General features: G+C 39.1%; 1 protein-coding gene across 6 annotated transcripts in view; it reads right to left on the bottom strand.

Annotated features, from left to right (window-relative positions):
• The window catches only part of TMX3 (thioredoxin related transmembrane protein 3), a 111108-nt gene that overhangs the window by 53928 nt on the left and 42748 nt on the right, over positions 1 to 14432 (bottom strand). For 3 of the 6 annotated variants that reach the window (XM_065585190.1, XM_042860400.2, XM_024102075.3), the window contains 3 exons: positions 13995 to 14124; positions 12671 to 12739; positions 2405 to 9610 (listed from right to left, as the gene is read on the bottom strand). In XM_065585190.1, coding sequence (XP_065441262.1) covers positions 9344 to 9610; positions 12671 to 12739; positions 13995 to 14124 — 466 coding nt within the window. In that variant the 3' untranslated portion in view covers positions 2405 to 9343. Of the gene's footprint in view, positions 1 to 2404; positions 9611 to 12670; positions 12740 to 13994; positions 14125 to 14432 lie in introns of those variants that run through there. The other 3 variants (XM_065585192.1, XM_042860401.2, XM_065585191.1) reach the window with 1 other exon arrangement.

Raw genomic sequence — 14432 nt, 5'->3', positions numbered from 1 at the left:
TGCTGGAACACATCACCCCTCCCCACCATGGGAATTTCATTGGTTTCAATACAAGGAGGAACTATCATGAATTCAACATTTTGATAAGCTGCTAGCCTATCATGCAAGAAATTGCTTCACCTCAAATAGCCAAAGAAATGTTTTGACATGAAGGCAGCAAAATGTTTTCAACAAAGGGAAATTCATAAAGTTAGTGCCTGAGTCATAGATGGAAGGTGCTAGAGAAGAGCAAAAGATGATTCTCTTTTACTCAGTGTACTTTGTGCTTGGAAAACCCAAACCCTAGCTGTTTGGCATGTTTACACTGGCCAACAGACCATATTATGAACCATAGGATTTGAAGAATTTAACAAAGTTCCACAGCCCGGGCAAAAGCCCACTCTAGACAAGGTTTTGGATTTCAGTCAGTATTTACAACCACATTTTAAAAGATTATTCAATAGATATAGGCTGTCAATTAATCGCAGTTAACTCATGCAATTAACTCAAAAAATTAATCATGATTAAAAAAATTAATCGCGATTAATCGCAATTTTAATCACATTGTTCAACAATACAATACCAATTGAAATTTATGAAATATTTTGGATTTTTTTACATTTTCAAATATATTGATTTTAATTACAACACTGAATACAAAGGCTGCCCACTTCTTATTTAGTGTGTCACCAGAAAGTGAGAAAAGGTGTTTGCATGGGACTTTTATAGACGGCATTGCAACATATTTACGTGCCAGATATGCTAAACATTCTTATTCCCCTTCATTCTTTGGCCACCATTCCAGAGGCCATGCTTCCATGCTGATTACATTTGTTAAAAAAATAATGTGTTATTTAAATTTGTGAACTCCTGGGAGGGGGGTGGGGGGTAAAATTGTATGTCTCTGGCTACATTTTACCCGCATTCTGCTATATATTTCATGTTATAATAGTTTCGGATAATGACTCAGTACATGTTCATTTAAAAAAAAAAAAAAAAAAAAAAAAAAAAAAAAAAAAAAACACACTTTTGCTGCCCATTTCACAAAATGCAAAGAAGGAACCAATGTGAGATTTCTAAAGATAGCTACAGCACTTGACCCAAAGTTTAAGAATCTGAAGTGCCTGCCAAAATTTGAGAAGGATGAGCTGTGGAGCATGCTTTCAGAAGTCTTAAAGGACCAACATTCCAATGCGGAAACTACAGAACCTGAACTACCAAAAAAGGAAATCAACCTTCTGCTGGTGGTATCTGACTCAGATGATGAAAATGAACATGCGTCGGTCCGCACTGCCTTGGATTATTATTGAGCAGAACCCGTCATCAGCATGGATGCATGTCATCTGGAATGATGGTTGAAGCATGAAGGGACATATGAATCCTTAGCGCACCTGGCATCTAAATATGTTGCAATGCCAGCTACAACAGTACCATGAGAACACCTGTTCTCACTTTCAGGTGACATTGTGAACAAGAAGCAGGCAGCATTATCTCCTGCAAATGTAAACAAACTTGTTTGTGTGAGCAATTGGCTGAACAAGAAATAGGACTGAGTGGACTTGTAGGCTCTAAAGTTTTACATTGTTTTATTTTTGAATGCAGGTTTTTTTTTTGTACATAATTCTACATTTGTAAGTTCAACTTTCATGATAAAGAGATTTCACTACAGTACTTGTATTAGGTGAATTGAAAAATACTCGTTTTTTACAGTGCAAAAATTTGTAATAAAAATATAAAGTGAGCACTGTACACTTTGTATTCTGTGTTATAATTGAAATCAATATATTTGAAAATGTAGAAAACATCCAAATGGTATATTACTGTTTAACAGTGTGATTTATCACAATTAGTTTTTTAATTGCTTGATAGCTCTATAATAGATATACAAAAGATAGTTAATGCCTGATGTGCTTTAAAATGTTGGGAGAAGCTGTGGTTTTTTGTGTAAGAGTTGTTAGATAATAATTAGCACTCCAAAAACATGGGATGTATAACTTCTTTCAGAACTGGTTTTAGAAAAAAAAGTTTCAAAATGTTATTTTAAAAGGGCATATAAATTAAAGCACTTCTGCTTCCTTTGGCTGAAGAAACACCTGTATGAGTTTGAGGAAAGCCGCGGACCATAAATTTAATATTTCATTTCCTAAGTGCATTTTTATACTGTTAGTTATATTGAATAACTCAAGAAGAGAAATAGGCAAGATGTCAATGGAAATAATTTAACGAGGAAGTTCAAAATGCAGGAGTAAGGTATCAGATTGGATCAAGCCAGTGTTCTCTTTGAGAGCAACCATGTAGATTTTCACAACAAGATAAGCACATTTTAGACACAGAATAAGGAATTTTATAGGAAATGCTGGCCCTTCAAAAATAATTTGTCCAATCATATACAATGCAGCATGACCAAAGAATAAAAGCCAGCAAAATCTTTTCAATTTCTTTATTGTAGGAAAACAAAGGCTTACACTTGACCTCAAAGGCAGCATTATTTCATTAATTCAAGAAGTTAGTACATTAAGTTATCTTCAGAAACCTTTAGAGAATGCATTCATTCAAGATAAAATAGCAAACCCTCTCCCCCTCTGAGTTTACTAAGTTCTTTACATGATCAAACGAAAATCCTTTCATTTTACACCACAAGCCTGTCTTTACCCATGTTTCAAGCTAAAAAGGGAATTTTAAATAGAAGAAGATTGTGTGTGGTTTTCCACATCCTAGGCGGACACAGCTCGGAGCACAGCCTGATGAAAATAGCAGTGCATTTAAAGCTTGGATTTCTGTAGGTTAGTACACATCTGGTTATCCTGACAATTCATAAAGTGACTGACAGACACATGCCCTTCTATTAACTCTAACTGATCAAACCACCAGAAATTTGGCAGTTTAATGTTACTTCCATACCAGGCACTAGTGAGTCCTATCCCTCATGGTGCATGTAGGTATCATCCCCAGGTTCCATCTCTCACTAGACCATTTCTCAACAAAGTGTTTGGCTACTATTGTAGCAACAGAAACTATTGATAAAAGACGACTATGGAAAATTAAGTCATATGGGGGTGGTGGTTAAAACTGAATTCTATGTAACAGCATTCTGGAGAAAGGGAGGGAGATTTTAAAAAATTCTAGATTTTTCTAAACACAACACAATGACCAGTGAAGTCCCAAAAAAGCCACTTTAATTTTTGACCTTGTACAAAATTATACATTCAGGCTCAAATAACTAACTGAAAAGACTGATATCTTAACTGAAACCTCCACAGCGGAATAAAAAGGCAGAATCACAAATAATGGATAAAGCAGCAAGATATTCCTCACTGCTCAGACTCATTCTGATTATTTAGCACTGAGTTGTGCCGGCACTGAAAGTTACTGGAAGCTCAAGTGGCCTGCTATTAAGTGAAATGTTTTGTAACATAACACAACTGCACCTGCACTATGTTTAAAGAAGTTTTGAAACAAAATATAAAGTAACTACAAGCATCTCACTCTTCAAATATGACAACTAAGACTAAAAGGTCTGGAAAGTCTTCCACAGCTTAAAAAAAAGTGTTTAGAAAGATAACTCAATTTTCTATTTACAACCAAACTACCCAAATTTAAAATATATTTATTCTATTATAAATAGAAAGAGGAAATTCACATGGGGCAGGCCAAAAAAGCCATACTACACACCTGCAATTTTTATATTTGATAAGTAAAAGTACTCATGTTTCTCTGTTCTACAGGAAGATACTCATTTCAAGCACGGACAGTAGGAGAATCTCTTTCCTAAAGAAAATGAAAATGCAGGATTGTAAATTTGTCAATTAGCACAGCTCAACGAAAACCAATGAGCTTTCTGAAAATAAGTTATTAATCTCCATGATGTACTCATCTTCCACTGCAAAGTCTCTCAAGTCAGGCATTTAGTTTGTTGTGTTCTGCACTGCAGCTTATGTACAAAGCCAGGTGTTACTAAACTATTTTAAAAGAAGAACCAACTTTCTTTTACAACAGAGAAAAGAATGCAGCAGTTGCTATCTCAAATTCAATTTACCTGCAGACTAATTCCAACACAAAATCTTCTATTTAAGATTATTCATATTTATATTTAGAAATATTTCTCTTAATTCAGTGTTATAGCATATAATATATTAAGTGATTAAATTGCCTTATACAGAAAACATTACTATATGTATTATATTATAATATGTCCTTTAAAAACATCAAAGCTAGAAAAGCTCATGGCTCACTATCCAACTGAATCTTATATAGCTTCAGTACTGAGAGAAAGAGCAGCATAAGTTTGGTTGCTATGGTAATCTCCATGGCATCAATGCCAACCAAAAAAACCAAAGGTTGTTCTGTGGCTTATCCCTTGAGATCTCAACTCTGGAGAAAATTTAGTCCCATTCGGTGTCATGGGGTTGTATTAAAAATGACTTTCATGGTTAAATAGCTCACGAAAATGCATTCCACTGACAAATATCCCTCTATCAGTGCTAACAATGGCTCCATTAACTTTCCTTCCACAGTCTACAACTTGTAGTCAAATGCTATTTCAAATGTAAGTATCAACACCAATCCGTGTTCAAAAATGTGTGTTTAAATAAAAATGTTTTTCTCTTTAAAAATAAGTCACAATCTACACTTAAGGCCTGGTCTACACTGGCAAGTTTTTTCACCAAAAGGCAGCTTTTGGCAACAAAACAGCAGAGGCGTACATACTGTAAAGCCACTTCTTGCCCCGAAACTCCTCAGTTGCAACGCTGTTATAAAACCACCCCAATGAGAGTTTTAGGCCTTTTTGCGCCGAGACTTTAGCCCCTTCGTGCCAGTGTAGACACTGTGCTTGATTTTAGCACTGTTACTGGCCTCCGGACGGTGTCCCACAATGCTCATCCTGACCACTCTGGTCGGCAGTTTCAACTCTGCTGCCCTGATGCCAGGTAAACAACATTCTGCCCCTCCCCCTTTAAAGCCCAGGGGATTTTGAAATTCCCCTTCCTGTTTGCTCGGCATGCAGAGCTCACATTGCATTTTCCCAGCTGACCATGGTGGCCCCACACAGAAAACCATCTCCTGCTTGGGCCACTGCAAAGCTACTGGATCTGATAAGTGTTTGGGGGGGAGGAGGAGGCTGTCCAGTCCCAGCTGGGCCCCATCTGTAGCAATTTCGATACCTATGGTCAGATTGCACACAGCTTGCATGAAAAGGGATATGACCAGGACACACTACAGGACAGAGCAAAGGTGAAGGAGCGGAGGAACGCGTACCACAAGACAAGGGAGGCAAACTGTCGCTCCGTGCTGTGCTCCAGACCTGTCGTTTTTATAAGGTGTTGGACGTTATCCTAGGTGGCAAGCCCACCTCCACCACAAAAAACAACGTGGATACTTTGGCGGGTCTTGAGCCAGTGGGAAATGGACCTAACCCAGAGGAGGAGGTCATTGATGAAGTGGTGAAGGCTGAAGATGTGGAGCCAAATGATACGTCCAGTCAGGAGTTGTCCTCCACTCCAGTTGCTCTCTGGTGAGCCAGAAGTGGGAGAGAAGACCCCTGGTAAGTGGTTTTGCTTTGTGAAGTTCTGAAGTGGGTTGAGAGCAGAAAAATGTAGAAAGCTGGCTTTGTTTCTGTGTGCCGGGCATTTCCCCGCACAGTTAGGCAGTACGGTGGAACAGGGAGTTAATGCATGCCAAGATTTCATGGGAAACCTCCAGAGAGATCTCTAGGAAACTTTCCTGGAGGTACTCAGCAATCCTCTGCCGGAGGTTCCTTGGCAGAGCTGCTTTGTTCCTTCTCCCATTGAGAGACACTTTCTCTCGCCACTCTGCAATTACTTGGACAGGAAGCGCCCAGGCAAGCAACACAGGGAACAGGGCGGAATCCGCAAGCATGTAGCAGATCCACCCTTGCTTCCCTGCTTCCCCTCAGGAGTGAGATATCCATAGTGACCACCGCCTACGGAAAATGGTGGGAAAGTTTAGAGTGTTGCCCCTATAAGTGCCCCACGACATTTTCAGATTGCTTTTCTGCAATAAAAAAGGCCCCTGCTTACTGTTTCAATGCTTTGTGTGTAGTTGACAATAGTGCTTCTGTTTATTGTTAATTATGCCTATCCAGACTTGACCTTGAGAACCAACCCCCCCTCTCCGCCCTTCCCCAACAGCAGCAGAGCATCTGCGCAAGATAAGGAAATGGCCGAGACGGACTAAGGAAGATATGTTCGAGGTGGTGCTGCAGCAGTCAGAGGCAGAAAACACTGAACGCAAGAAGTGGAGGGAAAGCGAAAAGCAGGAAAGACAAGAGAGGGATTCTTACAATAGGGATGCCACAGAGAGGCTGGAGTTCTGGACCGTCAAACGAACATGCTCCAGACTCTTGTAACACTGCAGACTGAGCAGATGCGTGGCTGCCTTCCCCTTTATCACATTCAGAACTCTTTCTCACGCACTCCCCACATTATCTCTACACATTCCTTTGCACTTTCCTCAACACGCCATCCTCGCACACAGCTTTTCAAATGAAAGCTGGACCTATACTCAGCTATGAAAATCAGCCCCCTTCCTCTCCCCCCCTTGCCCAACAGCGTGCCTGTGTATGTGTGTCCATATGGTGTTGTGGTTTATTTGGCAATAAAAGCAAAGGTTTTTGAATTATGAGCACTCTTTATTTGTTTCCATGCAAGGTATGATACCTCATGGCACCTCCAAGTCAACAGGCACTTTTATTAGTTCCTTACTAACTACAGGGGATTGGTCCTGCTTTGAGCAGGGGGTTGGACTAGATGACCTCCTGAGGTCCCTTCCAACCCTGATATTCTATGATTCTTACATTGAATCCTAGGTCTTAATCACAACTGCTTGCTAGCATATGAAATGTAATTAATCATTGCAGTCCCAAGCATAGCAACAAAATTACTGGTTTTCATCTTCGAAGTGTTGCCTCAAGGCATCCCTGATTCTTGTTACACCCCATAACAGCCCTGGTATCTGGCTGCTTAAAATCAGCAGTCAGGCATTCTGCCTTGGCAGTTCACCCTGAGTAAACCATTTGCCCTTCCCTTCACAAATATTATGCAGCGAACAACAAGCAGCAATAACCATGGGAATATTTTCCTCATTCAGGTCTAACCTGCCATATAGGCATCGCCAGTGCGTCTTTAATCGGCCAAATACACATTCAACGGTCATTCTGCCCCTACTCAGCCTGTTGAACTGCTCCTCACTGCTATCTAGGTTTCCCGTGTATGGCTTCATAAGCCATGGCATTAAGGGGTACGCTGGGTCTTCCAGGATCATTAAGGGCATTCTGACTTCCCCTATGGTGATATTCTGGTCTGGAAAGTAAGTCCCTGCTTGCAGCTTTTTGTATAGGCCAGTGTTCTTAAATATACATGCGCCAGGCATCTTTCTGGATCACTCCATGTTAATGTCAGTGAAATGCCAACAGTGATCCACAAGTGCCTGAAAAACCATAGAGAAGTATCCCTTCTGATTGATCACAAAGTGGTCTGGTGCCAGAATTGGAATATGCGTGCCATCTATCTTCCCTCAACGGTTAGAGAAACCCATTTCTGCAACACCATCCACAATTTCACACACACTGCCAAGAGTCACGGTCTTTCACAGCAGGATGCGATTAATGGCCTTGCACACTTGCATTAACACAGGCACAACAGTCGAGTTCCCCATTCCAAACTGGTTCCCGAGTCACCAGTTTCCACACTGCGATTGCCACGCGCTTCTCCACTGAGAGGGCAGCTCTCACTCGGGAGTCCTTGCGCAGCAGGGCTGGGGTGAGCTCAGCCCACAGTTCCAGAGCATCCGAAAGTTCTGCAGCCACTGTGCGTAATCTCAGATTTGCATAACGATGCGATCCCACCACTCTGTGCTAGTTGCCCGAGCCCAAAAGTGATGTTCCACTGTGTTCAGTTCCTCTGTGAATGTCAGAAACAATCTAATGTTGCTGCTTTGTATGTTGGACACTACGTCAGGCAATTGTGACTGCCACTGCCGTTATAACGCCACTGCCACTCGCGACGTGCTAATGAGAGCTAGCAGAGCACTGGAGAGCAGTGCAGAATACATTCCTGCAGATAGATGTGGTGGGGAAAGCAGAAAACAAGGGACATTGAAAAATGCCGTGAACTGAAGACCGAATCACATGGAATGCTGAGACAGAAAGCAGTGTATCACGGGGCATTGAACCCTGACCCATATTGCGCCGCGATCCCCTCCGCCTTCCCACAAGACCTAGCGGCAGAAGGGGGAGAGCTGCACTGTGGGATAGCTACCAACACTGCACTGCTCTCACTGGCGATGCAAGTGCCGCAAGTGTGAGCATGCTATCCCGCCAGTGGAAGACAAGGTGAACACACAACAGCGGTTTTCTTTAAGGTCTTGGTGAAAAAATTCTTCCAGCGTAGACATAGCCTAAGATTATTGTGAATCATAAACCATTCAAAAAAAGTTTTGAAAAGGTATTTGGGTTAAAGACTGTCATTACAGATCTGTATGAGAGGATTAGCTGTCTGAGGATGCTTATATTTATTCTTCCACCATCAAGCTTCACCCAGATTTTTCAGAATCTGTAGATAATTTACACTAGGAAAAAAATAGTAAGTTTTACTTGTAAAGCCCAATCAGGACTGACTTTCCCATGACAAAACTTCTTTATAATGCAGTCCCCAAACAATTTTTTCTTGTTTAAAATATTAGTTAGTAAGGAACTATTATAATAAATAACTCTCTCTTAGGTCTTGCATTTAACACAAGTTCTGTGGAAAACTAACAGTAATTGATTTTAGTACTGCCATATAACAAAGCATTTCTGTAATTAATAACAAATTATCTTTAACTTTAAAACATAAAAAAGGTATTTCTTTCAAAATAATGTGCAGAAGCTAATATAAAAGTGTCTTTATGGAAAGCCCAAGCCATCTTTAGCCATCATAATTTCAAAGGGTCTGTAAGATTTACCTATTTCATTCTAAGCTTTCCTGCAATTTTTCCACTTCTGGAAAAGATGATCATATAAAAAGATGATCCTGATATATGTCAGCCACAACATTACTAGATCATCATGTGTAGCAAGGCCTATAGCATATTTTACCTGATTGTTGCCTGTGAACAAACAGTTTAGGAGCATTAATCTTCAGAGACAACACTCAGAATAATAAAATGTTAATCAAAAATAATTAAGAAAGCGTTCAGGTCCCCACCCTCCCCCCGACCGTATTTGATAAGAAGATTTGAATACATGCAAGTCAAAACTAGCAAAATACAGACAAAAGGTCCTCTTCTGTGAAGATCATCATTAAATGACTGACTTCAATAAATAAGGCTATTTTGAAATTCTACAGAATCCTTTAAACTAGGCAACTTAGTCTTGTTTCTTATCAAATATATGTTTCTGTCCATGTTCTCCATCTGAAATTTCTGCAGATTTTTCTTTGTTTTCCTGCTCTTGTTCTTCCTCACTGCCTTCATCTGTAAGTTCCCTATCTCCAGTTTCTTTTTTAGATGTCTCATTTTCCTCTACACCTCCAAAGCTGTCAACTGTGCAGATTCCATAACACATGATGCTGATGACACCCAGTGGCAGACCAAAGAGAAAGCAGCCCAGAAGTGGAGAACTCTTGAATACAGACTGTTGAAATATAATTTGAAGTCAAAAGCACTTTAGGGGATATTTAAGATACCTTACAGCATTTCTTACAAGTTTCACTATATTTATTTCTAAAAACCCTAATAGATGAAATCAGTTTTCTTGGAAAAGGTGTAAGAGCCATTATGCCAATGCTGTTTTTAACTTGTGAAAATCTTTGAACCTGAAGAGAAACGGTTTCGCTGGGAAGCTGAAAAGTAGTATAAGAACTATGTATTTTGTAATTTGAAAAGAGGCATGAGAAATTGCTGAGTTAAATATTGAGACCTTAAAAACACACTGAAGTTTGAAATGTACCAGTAGTAGCACCTAATACTAAAGTTGCCTGACACTTCCCATTAAATGACCCTGTCTTTATTTACTTTGCCAAACTTTAATTGTTTGGGGCTGAAATTTTCAAAGCCAGGTGTATGCTGATTTTTATATATTACTTTTACACACACACACACACACACACACACACAATCAGCCTGAGACAGACACTTGGCATTGAAAATATATACATTATATATAAAGAGATATAGATATATAAATTTTATCCAAAACAGTTCAGATATTTCTGAGAATGAAGCTAGGGAAAGTAACATTTTTATGTGTTAAAAGAATTCTGGCAATCTTTTCTTTGGAAAGCTCTAGTGCCCCAGGCTTTAGAGCAGGGACTAGATATTTGGCAAGAAGGTGGCCTTTGTGCAGAGATGGTCTTTTAACATAGCCAGGAAAATCTGTCCACATTTGGCCAAGTTGTAAGCCTACCTCAGTTAGTACAAGCTCAGTAGAGACTTGCTAGAGTTTACCAACTAAAATCTCAAAGATTCCATCCTCACTAAGCATGCTCGAGCATGCTCCCAGTTAGTTTTTTTCCCAACGTTGGAAGTTATGCAGTAAATGAAGCAGGGGAGAGGAAGAAAAAGGATGGTCTCATGGTTTAGGCCATTGAATGTTGCTTTTGAGAACTGGATTCTATCCCTGCCTCTGACACAGACTTCCTATTTTATGCTAGGCAAGTCATTTAAACCAACTTTTCATGGGTGGGCACTAATTGAGTGTTTCTAATTTTAGAGATATCGGACTTGAGATATTTGGTATGATTTGAAGAAGTGCGGAGCACTCTCAGCTGCAACTGAACTTAGAGAAGGCTGTGTTTGGAACATATGAAGTGCTACATAATTTTAAATACTCTGGAAATCAGGTCCCAGATGTCTTAAACCAGGCACTCTAAACTAGTGGATAGCTTTGACCTTAATCTCTCTGTGCCTCAGTCCCCCATCTGTAAAACGGTGAGAGGAGTTATTTAAGTTAAGAGCCAATGTGGGCACAAGAACAAATGGATATAAAATGGCTATCAACAAGTTTAGGCTTGAAATTAGATGAAGGTTTCAAAACATCAGAGGAGTGAAGATCTGGAACAGCAATCAAAGAGCAGGGGAGGAAGCAAAAAACCTAACTGGCTTCAAGACTGAGCTTGATAAGTTTATGGACAGATTCGTATGATGAGACTGCCTACGATAACAAGTGACCCATCTCAGGCTGTTAGTAAATATGTCCAACTGCCAGAGATGGGACACTAAAGGAGGGCTCTGAATTATTACCGTGAATTCTTTCACAGGTGTCTGGGTGGTGGATCTCGCTGACATGCTCAGGGTTTAACTGATCACCATATTTGGGGTCGGGAAGGAATCCTCCCCTCCCCGCACCCCCAGGTCAGATTGGCAGAGACCCTTTGGGGTTTTTGCTTTCCTCTGCAGCATGGGGAACAGGTCAATAGAGTAAATGGTGGATTCTCCATAACTTGAAGTCTTTAAATAGTGATTTAAAGACATCAATAACTCAGCGGTTATGGTCTATTACAGCAGTGGGTGGCTGAGTCAGATGACATGCAAGAAGTCAGACGATGATTATGATCTTCCCTTCTTATCTTAAAGTCTGAGAGTATCTCACAGGGGAGTTGGGAAGACAGAGTAATTAAAGTTTGTGAAACACGCAAAAACTGTAGTGATGAGCACCATATAAAAGCCTATGCAAAAATTAATAATTTGTCTTCAGAGCAGGGAGCAAATAATATGCAGTAAATATGGTTGGGGGGGAGGGGGAGGAAGGGGAGATATTGAACAGGAAAAAAACAAACAAAATACTGAATAGCTGCTAATTAAGTGAGCGCAGTCCATGCTGTGAACTGAATCAGGGTTCCTCTGGGGAAAAAAAATATTTTGTGATTATGTAATTAAAGACAGTATCCTGAGGTGTACGCATAAGGGGGATAAATTAAAGTCTCTCAGAGGCAACTTTAATACTGATATTTCCTAACTTTTAAGTGCTTAACTTTGCAACCTTAATATGTTCTTTTAATGTAGTTTTTTGTGTTTAATTTATTATAAGATTTTCTTGCTTGTCTGCAGTGGGGGGAAAATGGTTTTAGCCAAATTTTTCCACCAAGGTCTGTTAACCTTAATTGACCTATAAAAAGAAGGGAAAACTCTCCCAACATGCATACATTTACACAACAGATATTCAGTACCTCAACTGGACCTTTTCTAAGCAAAAAATAAGACTAGTAACCTAAAATACACCTTTAAAACGTCACTAAGTATAGTATTTTCTCCCATTATGCCTTAACTGAATGGACTGACAGTAACATTTTTCAGTGTAGGTAGGTTCCATAACTGTCAGTAAATGGGTTCCAGAAGTGTCAGAAACAAAGCTTTTGAACAGCTTTTGAATCCTCCAGTGCTACGCCTTTTAACTTGACCTTATTCATTTTAATTAACAAAAAGGAAACTGTCCATCATATTTCTGATACCAAATATTCAACATTTCAGTACTCTGTAAAATATATTTCAAAACCATTTATAGAATTTTCTTTTATCGTTTGAGGGTATTTTTTTTTTTAAATCCAGAATGTGTATAATTACTGGGAATATATTCAGTGACTTAAGTACAGGTATTTTTGACTCTCTTTTTTTAAAAGGCATACAAGTCTTTTTGAACTTGAAAATATGATGCTATTCTACTTTGTATTCCAACTGCATGTGAGGTTTTACTTACCATTACAGTAGACTTGGCATCATAAATTATTCTCTTGATTCGTTGCAGAAACCCATCACCACCTTGTGCCTAAAATTTCGAAGGAAACAGGTATCAAAATAATCAGTGCTGTTAAGTTAAATTTTATAATAAGTTCACATTTTATGTTTCATTTGCCTCCCTAATTTATGCAGCCTTTAGTCACTCCAAAAGGCTTTCGCAGTACCTGTTTTTCCCCGGGAAAAGAACAGATATTAGGGGTTGACATTCTTGTACCTCATGATGCTCAGTCATTTTTCAAGTTCTTCCAAAAGTAGATGTTTCAATAATCTCTTGAAAGACTGACATTCTCGCTTCACTCAAAGATCATTTTGCTTTAACTTAACAGGGTCAACTGCTGCAGCAGTACTGGTATTCTTCACCATCTCCTCTACCACATACTGATATTGATTACTTACCAGTTCAACTAACTTATCAATACAGAGCCACTCACTTTTCATTCCCCCTCTGGAAGATTGATCATCGTTCATGCTTGTGGGCCATATGCATGCTTCCTCAAGGATTTAAACCTTGAGTATAACGTTATAAGAAGTTGAGATGCCCAGACTTCACCCCCTGGTTCCTTCCACTAAATCAATTTGCAAAAGAAACTCTGAAGAAGTGGAAAGGAAGGTAGAAAGCATGAATCTATGTGTAGCAGTCTAAGAAGTAACCTCTTCTTAGAGTATTTTCAGTGAATTTCACAAGAGTGGAAACTAACATTAACAACTATTGAACAAGTTGGGTCTGATGACAGCTATTTAAATAGAGATTGGCAGTCTGCTCCCCTGAACTCAGCATCTGATAGCCACCAAGATAGGGCCTGTAATTAGAGCTGGTCAGAAATTTTCTGTTGGAATGATTTTCTGATGGAAAATACAGTTTCCACAAAATTGAAATTTTCCATGGGAGTGGAGTCTAAGAATTACATATTTCCAATTAGAAAACATTAAACTACAATTCTAAGTAAACATGACACAGGAAAGTAAGGATGACCTAGAGAGAAGTAGTGGCCACAGCTTATTAAATAAACATATGCCTAAAGTTCAGATCTGGGAGAGAATATATGTAAATCCAACAGTAACTGCTTTTTCAGGGGTATACAAAGCAGTGCCAAGGACACATGCACAATTTAGGAATGTGGATATATAATGAGAATACACTAAGGAGAACCAAACAGGTAATGCACACTTATCTGCATTACAATTAAAAGTGGCCAAATGAATTTTTCTGCTTTTAACTGTACAGGGAATAAAAGCTAACAGTTGATAAAAAAAAAAAAAACAGATCAAAGTGGGAGACTTACTTCGATTGTACCATCTAAGATGTTATTAATGAACTGAACCAGGTCTTCGGTACTCTCAATGCGTCTATCTGGTAGAAAATACTGTTGGTTGGAAGTGTTCAATACGACAACAGTGGGGATTGTCAAGTCACTGAAAATGTTAAGTCAAACAGATAAACTCAAAGAAACAATATAAACTAAAAATGTTCAGAGCATTTAACAGGAAGTGCAATATTAAATGTTCTGCTAAAGAACTATACAGACAAAAGGAAAGTAAATTTTATGTGCCCATCTTGAGATATCCACCTCAAGTCATTCAGACAAAACCACCACTATCTTTATGGTACAGGTGAAAGAGTTGTTTCACTGACCCAATTTAAAAATAATGTACTCCTTAGCATCAATATTTTGATGAGGCTATTGAAGTCTATGCTATTCTATATGTGTTCTTATACTGCA

Source organism: Chrysemys picta, chromosome 2 (assembly GCF_011386835.1).
Source record: "Chrysemys picta bellii isolate R12L10 chromosome 2, ASM1138683v2, whole genome shotgun sequence".
NCBI lineage: Eukaryota > Metazoa > Chordata > Testudines > Emydidae > Chrysemys > Chrysemys picta.
The sequence above is the reverse complement of the archived record's forward strand: the minus strand, read 5'-3'. Positions and strand labels throughout refer to the sequence as shown.